Source organism: Globicephala melas, chromosome 19, assembly GCF_963455315.2.
Source record: "Globicephala melas chromosome 19, mGloMel1.2, whole genome shotgun sequence".
NCBI classification, from domain to species: domain Eukaryota; kingdom Metazoa; phylum Chordata; class Mammalia; order Artiodactyla; family Delphinidae; genus Globicephala; species Globicephala melas.
Genome location: NC_083332.1, coordinates 16,058,673 through 16,075,699, shown reverse-complemented (window position 1 = coordinate 16,075,699; position 17,027 = coordinate 16,058,673). Strand labels below are relative to the sequence as shown.

General features: G+C 56.4%; 2 protein-coding genes across 3 annotated transcripts; both read left to right on the top strand.

The window, feature by feature from the left end:
- The first annotated feature begins 67 nt into the window (after nt 1–67).
- USF2 (upstream transcription factor 2, c-fos interacting) lies at nt 68–10,007 on the top strand. 2 transcript variants are annotated; one of them, XM_030874752.3, is made up of 10 exons: nt 68–675; nt 946–992; nt 1,103–1,221; nt 1,358–1,477; nt 1,968–2,118; nt 2,243–2,330; nt 2,652–2,710; nt 8,880–8,974; nt 9,131–9,259; nt 9,356–10,007. In XM_030874752.3, the coding sequence occupies exons 1-10, from the start codon at nt 611–613 to the stop codon at nt 9,443–9,445; spliced, it is 963 nt and encodes a 320-aa protein (XP_030730612.1). In that variant the 5' UTR covers nt 68–610; the 3' UTR covers nt 9,446–10,007. The 2 variants fall into 2 exon arrangements, with proteins under 2 accessions (XP_030730612.1, XP_030730610.1); XM_030874750.3 differs by having other exon boundaries at nt 69–675; nt 1,358–1,558.
- Nucleotides 10,008–12,416: 2,409 nt separating this feature from the next.
- HAMP (hepcidin antimicrobial peptide) lies at nt 12,417–13,822 on the top strand. Its single transcript, XM_030874821.3, has 3 exons — nt 12,417–12,500; nt 13,480–13,539; nt 13,621–13,822. The coding sequence occupies exons 1-3, from the start codon at nt 12,417–12,419 to the stop codon at nt 13,720–13,722; spliced, it is 246 nt and encodes an 81-aa protein (XP_030730681.1). The 3' UTR covers nt 13,723–13,822.
- The last annotated feature ends 3,205 nt before the right edge of the window (nt 13,823–17,027 follow it).

Sequence of the window (17,027 nt, the reverse complement as noted above, 5' to 3'; positions counted from 1 at the left end):
CGCGCGCGCTCCCCGGGGGCTGCCCTCCCCCCGCGCGCGTCGGCCCCGGGCTCGCGCCGCCGCCGCCGCCGCGCGCGCGCAGCTCAAGTAAAGGAGGAAAAAAAAGGGGGAAAAAATAGAAAGCGGCGGCGGCGGCTGCAGCAGCGATCCGCCGCCGCACTGGGCCAGGCCGGGCGGCGGACGCGCGAGTCGGCGACCCAGGGGAGAGGCTGCGGCCATCCAGGGCGGGCCGGGTTAAAAAAAGTCGCGGCGGCGGCGGCTATTCAGGGAAGGAGGCCCGAGGGCCGCGAAGAGCGGGCGGGGGGCGGCTGCGCTGCGTCCCGGAGCCTAGAGCCGCCGGGAGCCGGCCGGCGGGCGAGAGGGCGGAGGCGGCTGCAGGAGCAGCGGCGGCGGCGGCGGCGGCGGCGGCATCTCCTCCTCACATGACCCCACTGTTTGTCCCCGTGATCAGCGCGAGCGGCTCCCGTGTCTCCTCCGTCCCCTCCTGCCGCGCGGCGTGAGCGCCGGGCTCGGGGCCCCCCCGGCCGCCCGCCCCCTCCCCTCCCTCCCTCCCCTCCCCTCCCCTCCCCTCCCCCCCGGGCCCGGCGCCCCCCCCGCCCCCACCCCCCCCATGGACATGCTGGACCCGGGTCTGGATCCTGCTGCCTCGGCTACCGCTGCTGCTGCCGCCGCCAGGTAAGGGAGCCCGGCCGATCCGCGCCCCCGCGCGCCCTGGCCCCGGCCCTTCGGCCTGGCGGCCGGGCCGCCATGATCCCGAGCGGCCGCCGGGCCCAGCTCAAAATGGAGGCCGCGAGGGAGGGAGGACCCGCGCGAATATCCCTGGCCCCCGGACCTGGCGGTGCCGCAGCCCCAGACTGGGGCGGGCGGGATGGGGGCCCTGCACCTGGGCGAAGGGGCGGGGGCGTGGGCAACCTTGACCCCCTCTTCTTCCCGTCCTCCCCGCAGTCACGACAAGGGACCCGAGGCAGAGGAGGGCGTCGAGCTGCAGGAAGGTGAGTGCTCGCGGGGCCCACCGGGGCCGCGACCTGCGCCCGGGAGGGCACTGGGAGCGCTCTGGCCCGCGCCACCTCTGACCATCCCCCCTACCCTCCTCCGACCGCAGGCGGGGACGGCCCTGGGGCGGAGGAGCAGACGGCGGTGGCCATCGCCAGCGTCCAGCAGGCGGCGTTCGGCGACCACAACATCCAGTACCAATTCCGCACAGAGAATAATGGAGGACAGGTGAGCCTGCGGGCCCGGAGACCGGCGGGCAAGTGGAGGGTTGAGCCCCGGGTAGAGTGGGCGGGCTGGGAGGGGCTCGGACCTGGCCCCTACCCGGGCCCCAGCGCGGGTCTTCCTTCTCTGCTGCCCCCTGCAGGTGACATACCGCGTAGTCCAGGTGACTGATGGTCAGCTGGACGGCCAGGGCGACACAGCAGGCGCCGTCAGCGTCGTGTCTACAGCTGCCTTCGCGGGGGGGCAGCAGGCTGTGACCCAGGTGGGTGTGGATGGGGCCACCCAGCGCCCCGGCCCCGCTGCTGCCTCTGTGCCCCCAGGTCCCGCAGCGCCCTTCCCACTGGTAGGTGCCCAGCAACCCCCTGGGGGGATGGAGAAGGGACACTGCCTCTGTTCTTGGGGGAGCCCCAGGGGGTGGGGCACGTGGGACCAAGATGCTGCCTTCAGGCCCTCAGGTGAAATTTCTGTTCTGCACAGTGCAACCTGGGGCAAGATCTTTGGAATATTTTTTTTTTGTGAAAGGGGCATCACGGTAACAGGAAAGTCTCTTAAGAGTTAAAAGTGGGTCACTTCACTAAGTGATTGCTGAGTATCTGTCGAGTTCCAGGGCTGTGAGGCACAGGGCAGAGTGGCACACACAGAGGGGTTCCCCACTCTCCCTAGAGAATGCAGTAAACATCAAATATGGCAACTAGGGGATGGATTGGGGAACAAAGATGGCTAAGGGTGGCCTCTGTCCTCCTACTCCCTAGGCTGTAATCCAAAATCCCTTCAGCAATGGTGGCAGCCCGGCAGCTGAGGCTGTCAGTGGGGAGGCACGATTTGCCTATTTCCCAGCGTCCAGTGTGGGAGATACCACGGCTGTGTCCGTACAGACCACAGACCAGAGCTTGCAGGCTGGAGGTAAAGGAAGGAAGGGGCCAGGGCGGAAGGCAGGGGAGGCAACAGGCCTAGCAGGGAGGGAAGCTCCCCCGGCCAGGTCTGACTCTGTCCCCAGTTTTAGCACTAACCCCTGCTTTCCCTGCAGGCCAGTTCTATGTCATGATGACGCCCCAGGATGTGCTTCAGACAGGAACGCAGAGGACAATTGCACCCCGGACACACCCCTACTCCCCGTATGTGCAGGAGACCTGGTCCCAGGAGTAGGGGACACTGGGAGGGCCTGGTGTGGGGGCCCAAGGAAGGGAATGTGTTTCTGAAATCGGAGCCAGGCAGTTGAGTACACGGCAGGCAGTTGGTGTATTTTTTGGTCGGTTTTTGTTTCTTTAGTTTAAGTAAAGAAAATGCCATATTCTCTCCTCTCTCTCGTTTTTTCTCTTTCTCTCTCTGCGTATGGATACGTGTTGCAAAGATCATTTTTAAGTCTGACTCCTTAATAAACGTTTGGACCAATGGGCTGGAGGTAACATGCACCTATTTTTTTTTTTCTTTTCTAGGAAAATCGACGGAACCAGGACACCACGGGATGAGAGAAGGAGAGCTCAACATAATGAAGGTACGGTCAGGGTGGAGCTGCTGGGCCTCACGGGCACAGCCTGGCCCGGTGCTTGGAGTCACAGATCAGCAGGCATGCGACAAGTACGTGAGAGGTGCTTGTCGAATGCTGGAAAAGCAGAAATGTGGAGGTTCGCTGTCGTGAGCAAATAGGCAGGAGGTGTGAGCTGCAGTGTGTTTAACATCCTGGCTAGTGACTTTGAATTAATTACTAATATTTTAAATGGCAAGTTTCACATTCATGTATGGATTTCCTGCTCCTTTTGGAAAGTTGGGTTGGTCTGGCTCACCTGGACCTGCCTTCCCACGAAGCAGCTGTTTTGCTCAAGCCCTCCCACGCCTCTGCCAGCCTAGCTTCCAGGAGTAGCTCTGGTCTGAGAGAGAGTACATCTGAAGATGAAACTGCGAGAAGTCCATGTCTCTGGCTGAGGCCAGAGCATGTCCAGGGGACACTTCCACCCAAATAGCCATCATTCAGCGGATATTTCCTGAAGGTGTATACTAGGCTGGGCAGTACATGCCCCGTGCCACTAGTCTGGAGTGTCCAGGAAGCTCAGAGTAGTTCAGGCTGTTTGATTGAACACTGGGGATCAGGTGACGTTTCCCCCAGGGAAGTGGCCTTTGGGAGTGCCTGTCCAGCAGAGGGAAGCACAGGAAGGCAGGGTAGAGTGAGGTTGCTTCGTGGGTGCTGGTTTGGTTAAAGCAGAGGTTCTATGTGGAGTGCTTGGGAGGAGAGAGTTGGGAGGGTCAAGGAAGGCCTTGAACGTCAGGGTGAGGACCTGAGAGTCCTGAAGGTGTTTGATTGGGAGGTGGGCTTATGCGGCTGTGATCTAAGCTGCTCAGTGAGTTCAGGCATTCATTCAGCACATACGTACTGTGTGCCAGCCCCTGTTCTAGGCCTCAGATACAGCAGCAGATAATGGAACAGACACCTTGGCTCTTGCAGGGTGTTCATTCTGGTGGGAGAGACAGAAACTACAGAAAGCTACAATAAGACGTCAGGGAACATAAGTCATGTGTCACGTGAAGGAAGATAAGCCCGGGTAAAGGAGATGGAGGGTTATGGCGGCAGTGTGCTCTGTAGGCCTCTCTAGGAGTGACGGCTGAGCAGGGGCCTGAATGGGAAGAGTCCCAGGCAGCGAGGGACAAGCAAGTGCAAACACCCAGGCCTGGGCTGGAACAGACTTGGTGTGTCTGAAGAAGAGCAGGTTTCAGGAAAGATAAGAGGAAGTTGGTGGGGTCGTGGGTGGCCTGGCCAGGGCCAGATCACGTGGGACCTTGTCAGAGGCCTTTCTGGGGTCCCCATTCCTAGGTTTTTATTCTGCTTCGAGGGGAAGTAAGCAGAAGGATTGTGTGTGGAGGCTGGATGGTGAGGGTGGTGGGGCACCAGAGGTTAGGGAAACGAGAGTTGACTGCAGCTGTGGGCCTCAGACAGGGCGGGGCCTGAACGGGGCTTGTGGGGGCCCGAGCTGTGGGGCGGAGGAGCACAAGGCTGCAGAATCAGGATTTCGTGAATCAGGCTTTCATGACGGGGTCAGGTTCATTTAAAGGGGAGGGTTGAGTGTGAGCTTGGTTTTGGGTGTGATGGGTTTCAGGGGTCCCCAGTTGTCTACCTTGGGCAGTCCTGGCTCTACTGCGTACTGGTCGTATGACCTTAGGCTGGTTCTTAACCTCCGCGCCTGTTCAGTCCTCTTAAGAACGCGTTAACGCGACTGACTACCCCAGAGGCTCGTAGTGAGGGTGCAGCGCGCTGAGTCGTGAGCCCCCAGCAGGGTGGTGTGCCGCCTGGTAAGACCACAGCTAACGATCGGGAGACCAGCCAGCCACCCTCCACCCTCCTCGCACTCTGCCTCTCACTGGATTAATCCAGCTCCAAAGTCGTGACTTCTCCTCATCCTGTAAAAATCAGTCTCGCTGTGACCTTGCCCTTGCCCTCCAGCTGTGGCCTGCCCACTCTCTCCTAACCTGCAGTGTTTGACCCACCCTCTGCCTGGCCTCCCCGTACCCTTGGCAGTCTGGCTCATTTCTCTATCAAAACGGCTCTATTTAAGGTCACTCGTGATGACCTCATTGCCAAATCCACTGGCTTCCTTTCCTGTCTGCGCTCCAAGCATCTGACCCTGCCCATTCCCCTCCTTTCGGGAATGTTCCTTTCTGCTCTACCTGCTCTGATTCTCCTTTCCAGCCTGCTCCTGAGGGCAGGGCTTCACAGTCACGGCTGTCCTCACGAGGTGCTGAATGGGTAGGTCGGAGGGGGAGCTTGGGAGTCCGTGTTTCCACAAGTTCCCCAGGTGACTCTTCACGATGGGAGAGGTTTGGAAAGTGCTTTGGCTGTTAGCGTTTCTGGAGGTCCAGCCCCTTCTTCTAGCGGTCTCAGGAGAGTGAAACATCAGGCCCAGGGATGGTCAGTATCCCCGAGACCCTATCCCCGGTTGTCGGTGTTTGTCATTTCTCCCGGGAGTGCGTCTGCGAGCTTTATCCAGAAAAGTATGTGATTCCAAAAAGGAGAGACTGCCCCCTGATGCCCTCCCAGGGCTTCCCCTGCCCCCCGCACTGCACAAAGCTGTCTTTCTGCTCCATCTCTCTGGATCTCCTTTGCACCCATATTTTGAAGTGCCCGTTCAGAATCTCCATTTTTGGTTGTCCTTGAAACACCTCACACTCAACTTGTCCAAGACAGAACCTTCTGTCCCTCCTTCCCAAAGCCTCCCTTTTCCAGAGTAGCAAAAGGCACCCCTGTCCTGATTACCGCAGCCGGACTTGAGAGCCAGGCCATTTCGGCTCTGCCCTGTTCCCTCACATCCACAAGCCCTGAGACGCTGTGCCGAAGTGGACTTCAAATCAGCTCTGTCTCCTTTTTCCCTCTTTCCCACATTTCTTGGTACCACAGGGGCCCATCTCTGGGCCGCAGATGCTTCAGGGGCCTGAGGGAGTCAGGATACTTAGTGTGGCAGAAAGGGGAGTGGTGATCCCTGTGGAGAACTGGGGTCTGTGTGTCTGTCCTGCCTGAAGGGTGACTGCATGGTGCCAGCCATCGCTGCCGTGTCAGAATTTGGGCCCACTACTGCCAGAACCTCTGAGGAGCCAGAAATCTAGGTCTTTATATGAAGTCTGATTTTTGAGTTGCTTTTTCTATGCATCGGTTTCCACTCGTACTGTTACTAATTTATTTCTTCTGCTTAATATGGGTTTAATTTGCTGGGGGTTTTCCCCTGTCTCTCAAGATGATTTTAAGCCTGCCTTTTTTCTCAATTTAAGCCTTTACAGTTGCGAATTCCAGTCCAATGCTGCTTTAGCTCTATCCCATTTGGATAGGTTGTGCTCTCTTGTCATTCAATTAAAGATATTTCTAGTTTTCCTTATGATTTCTTTGAGCCATGGCTTATTTGGAAGTGTGTTGTTTAACTACAAATGTTTATGGATTTTTTGGCTATCTTTTTGTTATTGATTTTTAAGTGAGTTTTGTTGTGGTCAGAGAACATACTCTATGTATATAATTTCAGTTATTTGAAATTCGTTGAGACTTACTTTTACGGCCCCAAATACGGTCTATTTTGGTGAAAGTTTCTGTGTGTGTTTGAAAAGACAGTGTATCTGCTGCTTTGTGTGGAGTGTTCCGTCGGTGGTATAGGTCAGGTTGACTGACAGTGTTCAGGTTTTCTATCCTCATTTTTTTATCTACTTGTCCTGTCAATTGCTGAGGAGTGTTGATGTCTTACATTTGTGGATTTGCCCATTTCTCCCATTAGTCCTGGCAGATTTTGCTTCTAAATTGTGTTTTAAATGTTGTATGGGTGTGACTTAAGACTTCTGAGAAACGGACATGGCCTTGGTTTTAACTGGTCTTCCTCCATTTCGGTTGTGCCGAAGTGGTCTTCCCAAGCCACAGGCCTGACCGCATTGCCAAGAAAGGCCCTAGACTCGAGGGCCTAGACCCCTAGGGGAAGAGAAGACAAGGTCCAGACCTGCTAGCAGGGCATTCAGGGGTTCTCAACCTGTTTCTGCAATCTATTCCTGCCACCCTGCGCCACCCCCTGCACCCTCCAAGGTGTTTCCATATCACCGTTTCTGGGTTTCTTGATGCCTGTCGGCCTGATGTCCTTCCTCTCAGAAACCAGCCCAAATGTTTCCTTTCTAAATCCTTCTCTGAAGATATGCCCCACCTCACTCCATGCAGAATGCATCGTTCCCCAGGCACTCGGTACAGTCTTCAGTTATAACACACAGTCCTGTGGCGTCGGTGTCTCCTGTTCACGTGCATGTCACGCTGGTGCTGTGAGTGCCAGCAGGACAGAGGTTGAGTCCACCATGGACTTCAGCCTCGCGGAGTGCCCTGCACACAGTAGGGCAGGCGGTAAATTTTGAAGAAGCAAATGCGAACTGCTGTCCCCCGCCCCCGCATCCCTGCCCCCGGTGGCTTGAAGTGAGGAGTGTGTGTGGGATGCAGCTGCAGCACGGAGCCCAGGCTTAGGAATGTCGGGCTGCGGGAGGGTAGAGGAAGGAACTGGGCAGCCATCTGCTCTAGAGCTCCTCAGCTGAACCCCTAGAGTGGAGCGCGCTGCTGAGGGACGTGGTGGCCAGTGCTGCCAGACCTGGGCAGGCCCTTAGCTCCGCTGCTGTTTTGGACCACAGAGTCCCCAAAGACCGTAAGACAGGGTCGTCCTCGCTGGGAAAGTTCACTCACCACGGTAGTGATGGGGCCCAGGTCTGTGCACTCGCTGACCCCAGGGCCAGGGTCAGGTGAAGCTCAATACTGGGCATCATCTTACCGTGGTAGGGGGGAGGTTTCGGCGGAAAGAGAGGAGAGGGAGGGAGGAAGCGAGTCCACGTGGGAGGATGTTGTCACCGAGGCCGAAGTGGGGGGCTCTTGGAAGGACCGGTCAGCAGCGAGTGGGCAAAAGCAAGTGCCCGGAGAAGACAGCTGGATGTGCCTGTTAGTGGCCAGGCCCACCCTTTGAGGGAGAGTCGGGTCGGGGGGTGGGGCTGGCCTCAGCGGAGGAGAGGAGTCAGGAGCAAGCTTCTGGCCCACCCCATCTTTCTCACGCTCACCCGACCCCTCCCCCAGTCTCCCAACCCTGAGAAAATACCCCTTGGCCCTCCTTGCCAGGTCCCACCTACGGTCCCCGCTCCTCTATAGACACCACCTGCATTTGTCCATGGGCTGCCCTGGCAGGGGGATGAGAGTGTGTGGGTGAGAGTCACAGGGGCAGCTGGGCTTTCTTGTGTGTCCCCAGCAATTGCCTAGTACGAAGGGCTGGGATAGCTTTGTTCAGTGAGCCCCAAACCAGGGGTCTCAGGCTGCCATGCAGGCAGACCCCAGGCCGCCGTCATAGGTCACGACGGGCCAGATGAGAAGACAGGGCAAAGACACATACGAGTCCTGCCTGAAGGGGGCAGCTTCCCTGCAACTCAGCAGACAGAGTGAGGTTGTGGTGTTTTATGAAATAAATCACAAATCTGGACTTTTCAAGTGAAATATGCCAGTAGTTTGTCAAACCTGGCCTTCAAGAGAGGGTTCGTAGCGCTTCTTCCTGGGTGACCCAGTGCCCTGATGGGCCAGGCCCCTGAGAGCCGCAGTGCCAGCCAGGGAAGCTGAGACTTGCTGCGGGGGCCCTGGAAAAGGACTTCCAGTGGAGGTGAGACGTGGTCAGACCGTGATTTTAAAGATGAAAAGAGAAATAGGATCATGGGGCCCAGAGCTGTGGGGAGACCTGAGCACCATGGAGAATCAAATGGAGGGGCTGTGGGGACTGGAGAAGGGTGCCCGGGTCCTGTGTTAAGGGCTCTGGCCCATTCTTGCCTGCCAAGAACACGTGCCCACTGTGGCCACAACTCCAGTTTTCAAAAGAGGCCAATTGTTAGGTGAAGTTTCCTAATTTTTAAATGTTGAATCAGATTTTTGAAAACACGCTGGACGGGTAAAGCGAACCCTGCAGCCCCCCAGCTGTCGATTCTGCCTTGAGGTACGTGTGGCACTTGAGGGTTCCTCTTGAGGAGCGATGTGGAGTGGGCTGGAGCCAGCTGCCTGGGTTCAGATCGGAGCCCCGCACTTGCTGGCGGTGTGACCTTGGGTGGCCTCGGCTCTCATGGCACCTGCCTTAGGAGGTGAATCGCCCGGGCACAGAGGGAGTGCTGTGAACGTAGCCTCGTTCTTGCTGTTCTTGCTGCAGTGGAGCGGAGGCGGAGGGACAAGATCAACAACTGGATCGTCCAGCTTTCAAAAATCATTCCAGATTGTAATGCAGATAATAGCAAGACAGGAGCGGTGAGTGCCCTCAGGCCCTCAGTGCTGTTGCGGCCTATCCCCGACCCCTTGCGGAGAGTCTGCCTGGCCACCAGAGGCGGGAGCCGCCCGGGGCCGAGCCGGTGGGCGGCGGGCGGCGGCCAGCGGGCGGTGCTGACGCTCATGCCCACCCCCCAGAGTAAAGGAGGGATCCTGTCGAAGGCCTGCGACTACATCCGGGAGCTGCGCCAGACCAACCAGCGCATGCAGGAGGCCTTCAAGGAGGCCGAGCGGCTGCAGATGGACAGTGAGCTCCTGAGGCAGCAGGTGAGCGGCAGGCCTGGGCGGGTGGCGAGGCGCGCCCAGGAACCCCAGGACGCGGGGAGCCAGCCCCGGCTGCCTGTGCCCCGTCGTGTCTGGCAGATCGAGGAGCTGAAGAACGAGAACGCCGTGCTCCGCGCCCAGCTGCAGCAGCACAACCTGGAGATGGTGGGCGAGAGCGCCCGGCAGTGACGCCGTCCGCAGCGTGCGGCGCGGGCCGCCTCCGGGCCCCTGCCGTCCCTTTCCCCAGCCCTTAGCACAGAGAGGGACAGACGCCCCTCCCCCAGCTGCGTTTTTTATAGTAGATTTTTAACAAAAAACGGGGAGAAATAATGAATTTCTGTGGATAAGCACCCACTGCTCTCCTCAACTTGGAAACAATATCCTCCCTGCCCGTCTGTCTGTCTCCCTTCTCCCGGCCCCTACTCAGCCCTGGCACTTCTAGTGGCCTCACCTGGAGGCAAGAGGAAAGAGGACAGAGCCCCTGCCATACCCCACTGCCTCCTTGGACTCTAGAGGTACTGAGACAGGGTGCTTATGGGAAGGAGGGGAGCCTTTGGGGGGCCAGCCCTGGGGCCTGGACCTAAGCAGGGAGGCCATGTCCCACCCCACCTCTTGTTTCTGGAACCCTGCTCCCCTTTGGGTGTGTGAGTGTGTTCTAATTTTCTTTATGGAAAAAAATGGACAAAAAAAAATAGAGAGAGAGAGAGGTATTTAACTGCAATAAACTGGCCCCATGTGGCCCCGCCTTGTCTGTCTGTGTATCTGTCCATCTCAGGTGTGGGGAGGGAGTCTGGGGTCTGTGCAGGGCTCCTGAGGGCAGGGCTTCCCTCTTGTGTTGGTGGCTGTGTGCTGGTCCCTGCCATCCAGTACCGCCTGGTACCCAGTCTGTTGGTTGTGTGGATGAAGGAATTAAGGAATGAATGGCCTCGTGGAGGCCCCAGGTGTTGCATATGTGGTGTGGGGGACAGGGGGAGCCAGGGTCAAGGACATGTCCCATGTGTTTGGAGGAGAGGCTGGGGTCTTCGTGTCACCAGTTCCTAAACAGGACTGGCTCCTGGCCCTGCTCTTCTGGGCTGACGCCCTCCCCTCTGCATCAGCCAATGGTGGGGCCTGGCCTTGAGCACCCCCACCCCCAGGGAGGGCAGATGGCCAGGAAGCCAGGCTTGGCCCGTCAGCCTGTCGCCTTGCGCTGCAACTCTGGCGCCTGTGCTGTGACCCCTGCCCCTGGTTGATGATGAAACCTGGCCTGAGTTGAGATGCAGTGATGCCTGGCAGTGCTGGGTGATGCTGCTGTGTCTCCCCGTGCAACTCCAGCCACTCCCAGCATCTAGGCCTGGTCACCTGACTGAGCTCGCCACGCTGCGCCCATCCCAGATGCCCCCAGCTGGTTTCTTCCTTCCAAGGGCCCCGTCTCCTCTCCTCCTCTGTCTGAGAGTGAGGTTGTGTGCAGCTGGAGGGGCCTAACAGAGTGAGTGGGGAGGCAAATGGCAGGGAACAGCATTACTTCCCAGGGGCCCCCCACTTTTGTGCTCTTTGAGTGGGCCCTGGCAGCAGTTTGGGGCCAGGAAGAAGAGTTCATTCCTTGACAGCACCATCCCCAGGTTCGTAGGGTTAACACTGGATGGCCCTAGAGTGAGTCGGAGAGGGAAAATGGCCAAGGGGCCATCTCTGGAGTCAAGGTTTGCTGTTCTCCTGGGCCGTGTGCGCTCTAAGATGGTTCAGGTCATGGGTAGCAATGAGGTTGCCGCAGTCGGGCAGCCTCAGCTCAGCTCCCCTTCGCATGGTGGGCAGGGAGCCGGCCCTCTGAAGGAAAGCCTGGGTGGTTAGTGTTTGCCGACGTCTGTGGCGTAAGGACTCCCACATCAGTGGGTTTCAAGGTGCCAACACGATGCCCCTAACTTTGGAGTTGGGATGGGACGCGCACAAGCTGCTCGTTGAGCCATATGGGCCAGGTCCGGCAGACCCACCGTGCCCTCCTGTGTTTTCTGGGAGGCAGGAAAGCCTGGGGATGAGGGCACAGGCCCCAGTCAGGCTGCCCGGGCTGAAGTCCCGACTGCCTCTGGCTGGCCGAGCTTGGGCAGCGCCCTCACCTTTGCCTGCAGCTCCTCTCCTGAAAAGTGAAGAAAGTAAGTCTCAGGTGGGCATGGTGGACTCCTCTCTCAGGAGCAGGATCTAGGAAGCCTGGCCCCTGGGGTCAGTGGCTGAGAAGGCAGCTAGCACCCGGAATACAGAGCAGAGCCCAGGATGGGTCAGGTAGGAGCTGCCCAGAGGATAGGTGGCACAGGCCGAGTTAACCCAAAAGTGAGGCAATCCACCTGCCGGCTCATGAGGTGCAGTCAGATGTTAGCTATTACCGTCACCACTGTCTTTTTTGGCCCAAAGTTCGCAGGAACATTTCCCAGATACCAGGGCCACATCTTAAGTTTCTGACACTTGAAAAACCCTACAGGTGGGGCTTCCCTGGAGGTCCAGTGGTTAAGACTTTGCCTTCCAATGCAGCGGGTGCGGGTTCCATCTCTGGTCGGGGAGCTAAGATCCCACAGGCCTCATGGCCAAAAACCAAAACAAAACAGAAGCAATATTGTAACAAATTCAATAAAGACTTTAAAAGTGGTCCACATCAAAGAAAAAAAAAAAAGACCCCATACGTGTTCTGGGGGCTCCTGTCGACACAGACTCCTGCACGTGGCCGTCACGGTGTTCCCTGCCCGGCAAGTGACAGCCATATGGCATGTGAATGAGGAGGCCGGGGAAGGGTGGGGAAGGAGGGCGCCTCACTCCTGCTCATCGACCAGTTCAGCTGCTGGGGCAAAAGGTGGAATTTTTTCTGAAATCAACAGGGTGATGTCATGTTGGGGAAAGTGTTTCCCAGGTGGCTGGCAAGAGGCGTGTGTCTGTGGTCGCGTCTGTCCCACCTCCTGGACACACCTCTGCTGGCTGAGGGTGACACAACCCTGTTCCCTGTCACTCTGTTCCCGCTTATCTCTCCCGCCTTTTCGGCGCCACCACCTTCTTGGAAATGAGTTGGGCCAAAGGGGAGGGGGCTTAGCATCCCCGCCCCCCCTCCCCCAGGAGGCCCCATAAAAGCAACTGTAACTGGGCTCCCAGACACCAGAGCAAGTCCTAGACGTAACAGAAGGACAGCCAGACGGACGGCACAATGGCACTGAACGCGCAGATCCGGGCCACCTGCCTCCTGCTTCTCCTGGTCAGCCTGACCAGTGGCTTCGTTCTCCCACCCCAGGTGAGAGCCCACAGGGTCTGGGCCCAGGAGGGCAGCCAGAATCGCAACGGAGAGCCAGGCCCCTGGGAGGGGACAGCGGAGGGCAGCAGGAGACCCCAGCACGGGCCAGAGCTCAGGGCAAGCAAAGGGGGACAGACAGCTGCTCGAAGTGCAGAGATGGGGTACTGAGTAGCAGGGACTGGGGGCCCTGATCTAATTCCACAGTTATTTATTGAGGGCCTACTCTGTGTTAAGTCCTCTTCTAGACAGTGGTGACCAAGCAGTGAACAAGGTAGATGAGAGAAGACTCTCGTGGAGCTTACATCCTGGTCAGGGAAATTAGTCAGTGAACTTAAAACAAGTGAACACTTGTGTTCAGTAAATGCTATTCGTGAATAACATAAAAGATGGTGGAAGAGTGGTGATGTGGGTTGGCTTCTTTAGCTGGCATCAAGGGCTGGCTCTTTTGTGAGAAAATGTTATTTGACCTATGACAGGGAGGAGAAGAGAAGGGGGCAGCCAGCCAAGACCAAGGTGGGGCAAGCATGGTGTACCTGAGGACTAGAGGGCTTGGTAAGGGAAGGAGATGGTGCTTCGAGAGGAGACCAAGGGGTGGCCATGCCACGTCTCGTGGGCAACTGTGCAAACGCTGATCTTCCTCTAAGCACAGGGGAAGCCCTGCAGGCTTTTAAGCCGAGATCTGACGGATAACCCATGCGGAACGGGTTGTAAGGGACAAGATACAGGCAGGGACTGGCCTCCAGGCCACGGAGAGTGCTACGGAAGAGTGAGCAGCTGTGGAGAGAGAAGACAGATCTGGGATGTTTGTAGGCAGGAGAACCACCCGTGGGAAGGTGCGGAAAGGCCACAACGTAAGGCCACTCCTAGGATTCCAGCTGAACCAGCGGACCCAACCCCTGGGGAGGAGCTGGTCGGTAGGAGCGAGACTGAGAGCTCTGCCGGGGCCCTGCCGTCCTCAATTCCCCTTTTGCTTTCACAGACAAGACAGCTCGCAGACCTCCAGACCCAGGACACAGCAGGAGCTGCAGCTGGCTTGACGGTGAGGTCCCCTGGCACTCCCTTCAGAGCCTCCCACGCCTTCCCATGCCTACGCCCCGCTCACTGCCCTTCTTTCCCACAGCCCGTGCTCCAGAGGCTGAGACGAGACACCCACATCCCCATCTGCATGTTCTGCTGCGGCTGCTGTTTTAAAGCAACATGTGGGTTATGCTGCAGAACATAGAGCAGCCCCTGCTGCCCTGCCCCCAGTCCCTTATTTATTCCTGCTACCCTCCAACCCTCAGTGAACGGTCTTGGAATAAAATGTCCGGTTCTAGCTCTTATTTTCCAAACCAGAGTCCATTGTCTTTTCTCCCTGCCAAAGGCCTATGCCAGAGGCTCGTTGTGGCCCCTGTCTTGGGAGGGCCAGTGCTCGGTGGGGTGTGCGGGGTTGGTGTGTACTGGGGCTTGCAAGGAAGCTTGTTGAGGGATAGTTGGTTTCTGTTCTTCCCATCTTTCCCCACTTCAGAAAACGTCGAATTTATGTTGCAACAGCAGGGAATGAAAGTTAAAGTTTCCTCCTTACAATCTTCTGCAATTTACAGGGGTAAATTCACATGCCTAGCAAGGGTTCTCAGAGTAAGGTCTGGGGACTGCTCCAGGGCTCCACAAGGTGGAAACTACTAAGATGTTTCCCGTCTTTCTCACTCTCATTCCCTCGTGAGTGGACAGCGAGGCCCCATGACGTGTGAGGACGTCATCCTTCTGACGTCTGGTAGATTGTGTGCTTGTGTATCTTGTGCTTTAAAAATTTCTGTTTCAATTTCTAATAGATTAAGCACCTATAGGTATAACTCACTAGAACACAAGGTTTTTGAAGTTCTCAGTAAGTTTTCAGAGTATAAAGGGGTCCTGAGACCAAAACACTTGAGAACCACTGGCCTTCAGGGACCACTAGGTGACACAAATGAGTGAGATGTGATGGATTTGTTTCACAGGAGCATCTTCACTTATATTCTCTCAATAACAACATACTTTGCATAGGAGATACGTAGGACAATACTGTTCATCTCCACAAGCGGTTGAATTCCCTCCCTTGCTTCTTGAAAACTGTATCCCTCTCAATTTATCTGATTTCCCCACTTTTGATAGAAGAAATGCAAGATGCATTTCACTATCATCTTAGCCCATGAGAACACCTCTGCGCTAGCGTGACGATAAAGGGCCTCGGCCATTTGGCCTCAATGTTGCATAAAGATAGGGAGTGAGGAGGCCTGGGGCCCCATCTAAAGAGGGCTGCCAGACATAGCTGCCGTGCCCACAGGCAGGCGACACATGGCTAGAGCGCCTTTTCAAGAGAAGGTGGTGGGCTTCCCTGGTGGCGCAGTGGTTGAGAGTCCGCCTGCCGATGCAGGGAACGCGGGTTCGTGCCCCGGTCCGGGAAGGTCCCACATGCTGCGGAGCGGCTGGGCCCGTGAGCCATGGCCGCTGAGCCTGCGCGTCCGGAGCCTGTGATCCACAACGGGAGAGGCCACAACACTGAAAGGCCCGCATACCGCAAAAAAAAAAAAAAAGAGAAGGTGGCAATCCTTATTTTATGTGAAATTTCCTGATCTTTAAAATATTGACAACTGATGAAAGGAATCTGATTTTTTAAAAATCAACACCCTAGGAGCCAAACCAAACCCAGCTGGTAGCCAGATCAGCCCCGTACACTACCGACTTCTGCCTCGGAAGCCGCGAGAGGTTGGTTCTCTGGGAGAGGTTTTCCTGAACAGAGACCGAAGGATGGGGAGAGGAAGACGTGGGGAGCTCGGCGTCCTTTTAGCTGCGGGATCTCACAGGCATCCTCCTCTTGCTCTGAAACCCCACTTCCTCATCTGTAAAAGGACAGAAGCCTCTACAGTACTCAGATCGTTGGGCTGTTGAGATGCTCAGAGAGGGAGGAGTGTGAGTGGAAACTGTCAAATACCTCATCAATGCAAAGGATTCGTATTGACAGAGGAGGTGGAGGCCTCTCAGACCCTCCTGATGAATAAACACCGGGAGGTGGGAAACCCAAAATTGCTAATTGCACTTGATGATACCAGTGCTCTTCTCTCACCTTAGCCGGTCCTTCAGGTGGTCCTAGTGATGTGAGGCGGAGGCACCCAAACATTAGCGTGCACCCGACTCTCCTGGAGGGCCTGGTAAAATGCAGATTTGGCAGGTCTGGGGTGGGGCCTTAGAATGTGCATTTCTAACGAGCTCCCAGCTGATACTGCTGCTGCTGGCCTGGGGGCCACAGTTTGAAGACTCCTGCTGTTGAAGCTGCCAACTCTGGCTGAGGGCAGAGAGCGCCTCTGGGTTGGACCAACCACCCACTGCCCCTCAAGAGCACGTGCAACGAGTGGGCCTGGGAAGGCTTGATTCTGCCCTGAGATCAATTTTGCTTGGTCTGCACAATGTTTTAGACAAAAATTGGGCTAATATCTAAAGATAGAGGTATTTCACATAAAAATCTGAACTCCTGCTGTTATGGGCTGAACTATGTCCCTCTAAAATTTATACGTTGGGAATTCCCTGGTGGTCCAGTGTTTAGGACTAGGTGCTTTCACTGTGGTGGCCTGAGTTCAATTCCTGGTCGGGGAACTAAGATCCCACAAGCCGCATGGCAAAATAGAATAGAATAGAATAGAATCAAATAGAATAGAATAGAATAGAATAGAATAGAATAGAATAGAATAGAATAGAAAGAATAGAATAGAATAGAATCAAATAGAATAGAATAGACTAGAATGATCTATATGCTGAAGTCTTAATCCGCAGTGCGATTGTGTGGCATTTGGTGCTAGGGTCTTTACAGAGATAATCACATTAAAAGGAGGTCATTACGTTGGGTCCTAATACAATAGGACCGGTATGATTATAAAAAGTGGAAATTTGGACACAGAGACCCGCGTATAGGGAAAATACCATGTGGACATGGAGACTTCTATCCTCCAGCACTGTGAGACAATAAACTCTGTTTCTTCAGCCACCCAGTTCGTAAGACTTTGTCACAGTAGTCCTAGCAAACTAACACACCTGCCTTGCCTGGAAGGGCCCGGTGATCAGGCAGCACTGGTAGCGGGATCTGAGTAGCACCTCTCCTTTCTCCTGGCACATGCTCTCCGGTCCCCCAGTCCTCCCTTGGGCTGGAGACCCGAGTGCAGATCCCAGCGATAGAGCCCTCTGTGGGACTCACTCATGTGTACATCCCGCCCCCAGGGACAGCCGTCATTCAGTTCACACCCGGAGAGACGATAGACCCGCCCCCCTAAAATGCTCGGGCACAAGACCCCAAGGCGGCTGGCGTTGATGCTGAAGGCTGTGACATGAGTCCCCTAGGATCTCCGTGTCCTCTCCCAGAGCCCAAGCACCACGCCACGCTCTGGTCTGGAACCCTGGCGTTCAAGCCCCAGCCCACTCTCAGTGGGCCTTTGTCCCTGACTGGGAAAGGCACGGGCAGAGTCTGACATCATGAAGCCCGAGGTGGGGGTGGGACTCCCCATCCCCCTCCATCCCCAG

Coding starts and splice junctions, on each gene's coding strand:
- USF2 (XM_030874750.3), top strand. CDS start 611: ATGGACATGCTGGACCCGGGTCTGGATCCTGCTGCCTCGGCTACCGCT. Junction 1,222..1,357: donor CAGAGAATAATGGAGGACAG/GTGAGCCTGCGG, acceptor TGCCCCCTGCAG/GTGACATACCGCGTAGTCCA. Junction 2,331..2,651: donor CGGACACACCCCTACTCCCC/GTATGTGCAGGA, acceptor TTTCTTTTCTAG/GAAAATCGACGGAACCAGGA.
- HAMP (XM_030874821.3), top strand. CDS start 12,417: ATGGCACTGAACGCGCAGATCCGGGCCACCTGCCTCCTGCTTCTCCTG. Junction 12,501..13,479: donor GCTTCGTTCTCCCACCCCAG/GTGAGAGCCCAC, acceptor TTGCTTTCACAG/ACAAGACAGCTCGCAGACCT. Junction 13,540..13,620: donor GAGCTGCAGCTGGCTTGACG/GTGAGGTCCCCT, acceptor TCTTTCCCACAG/CCCGTGCTCCAGAGGCTGAG.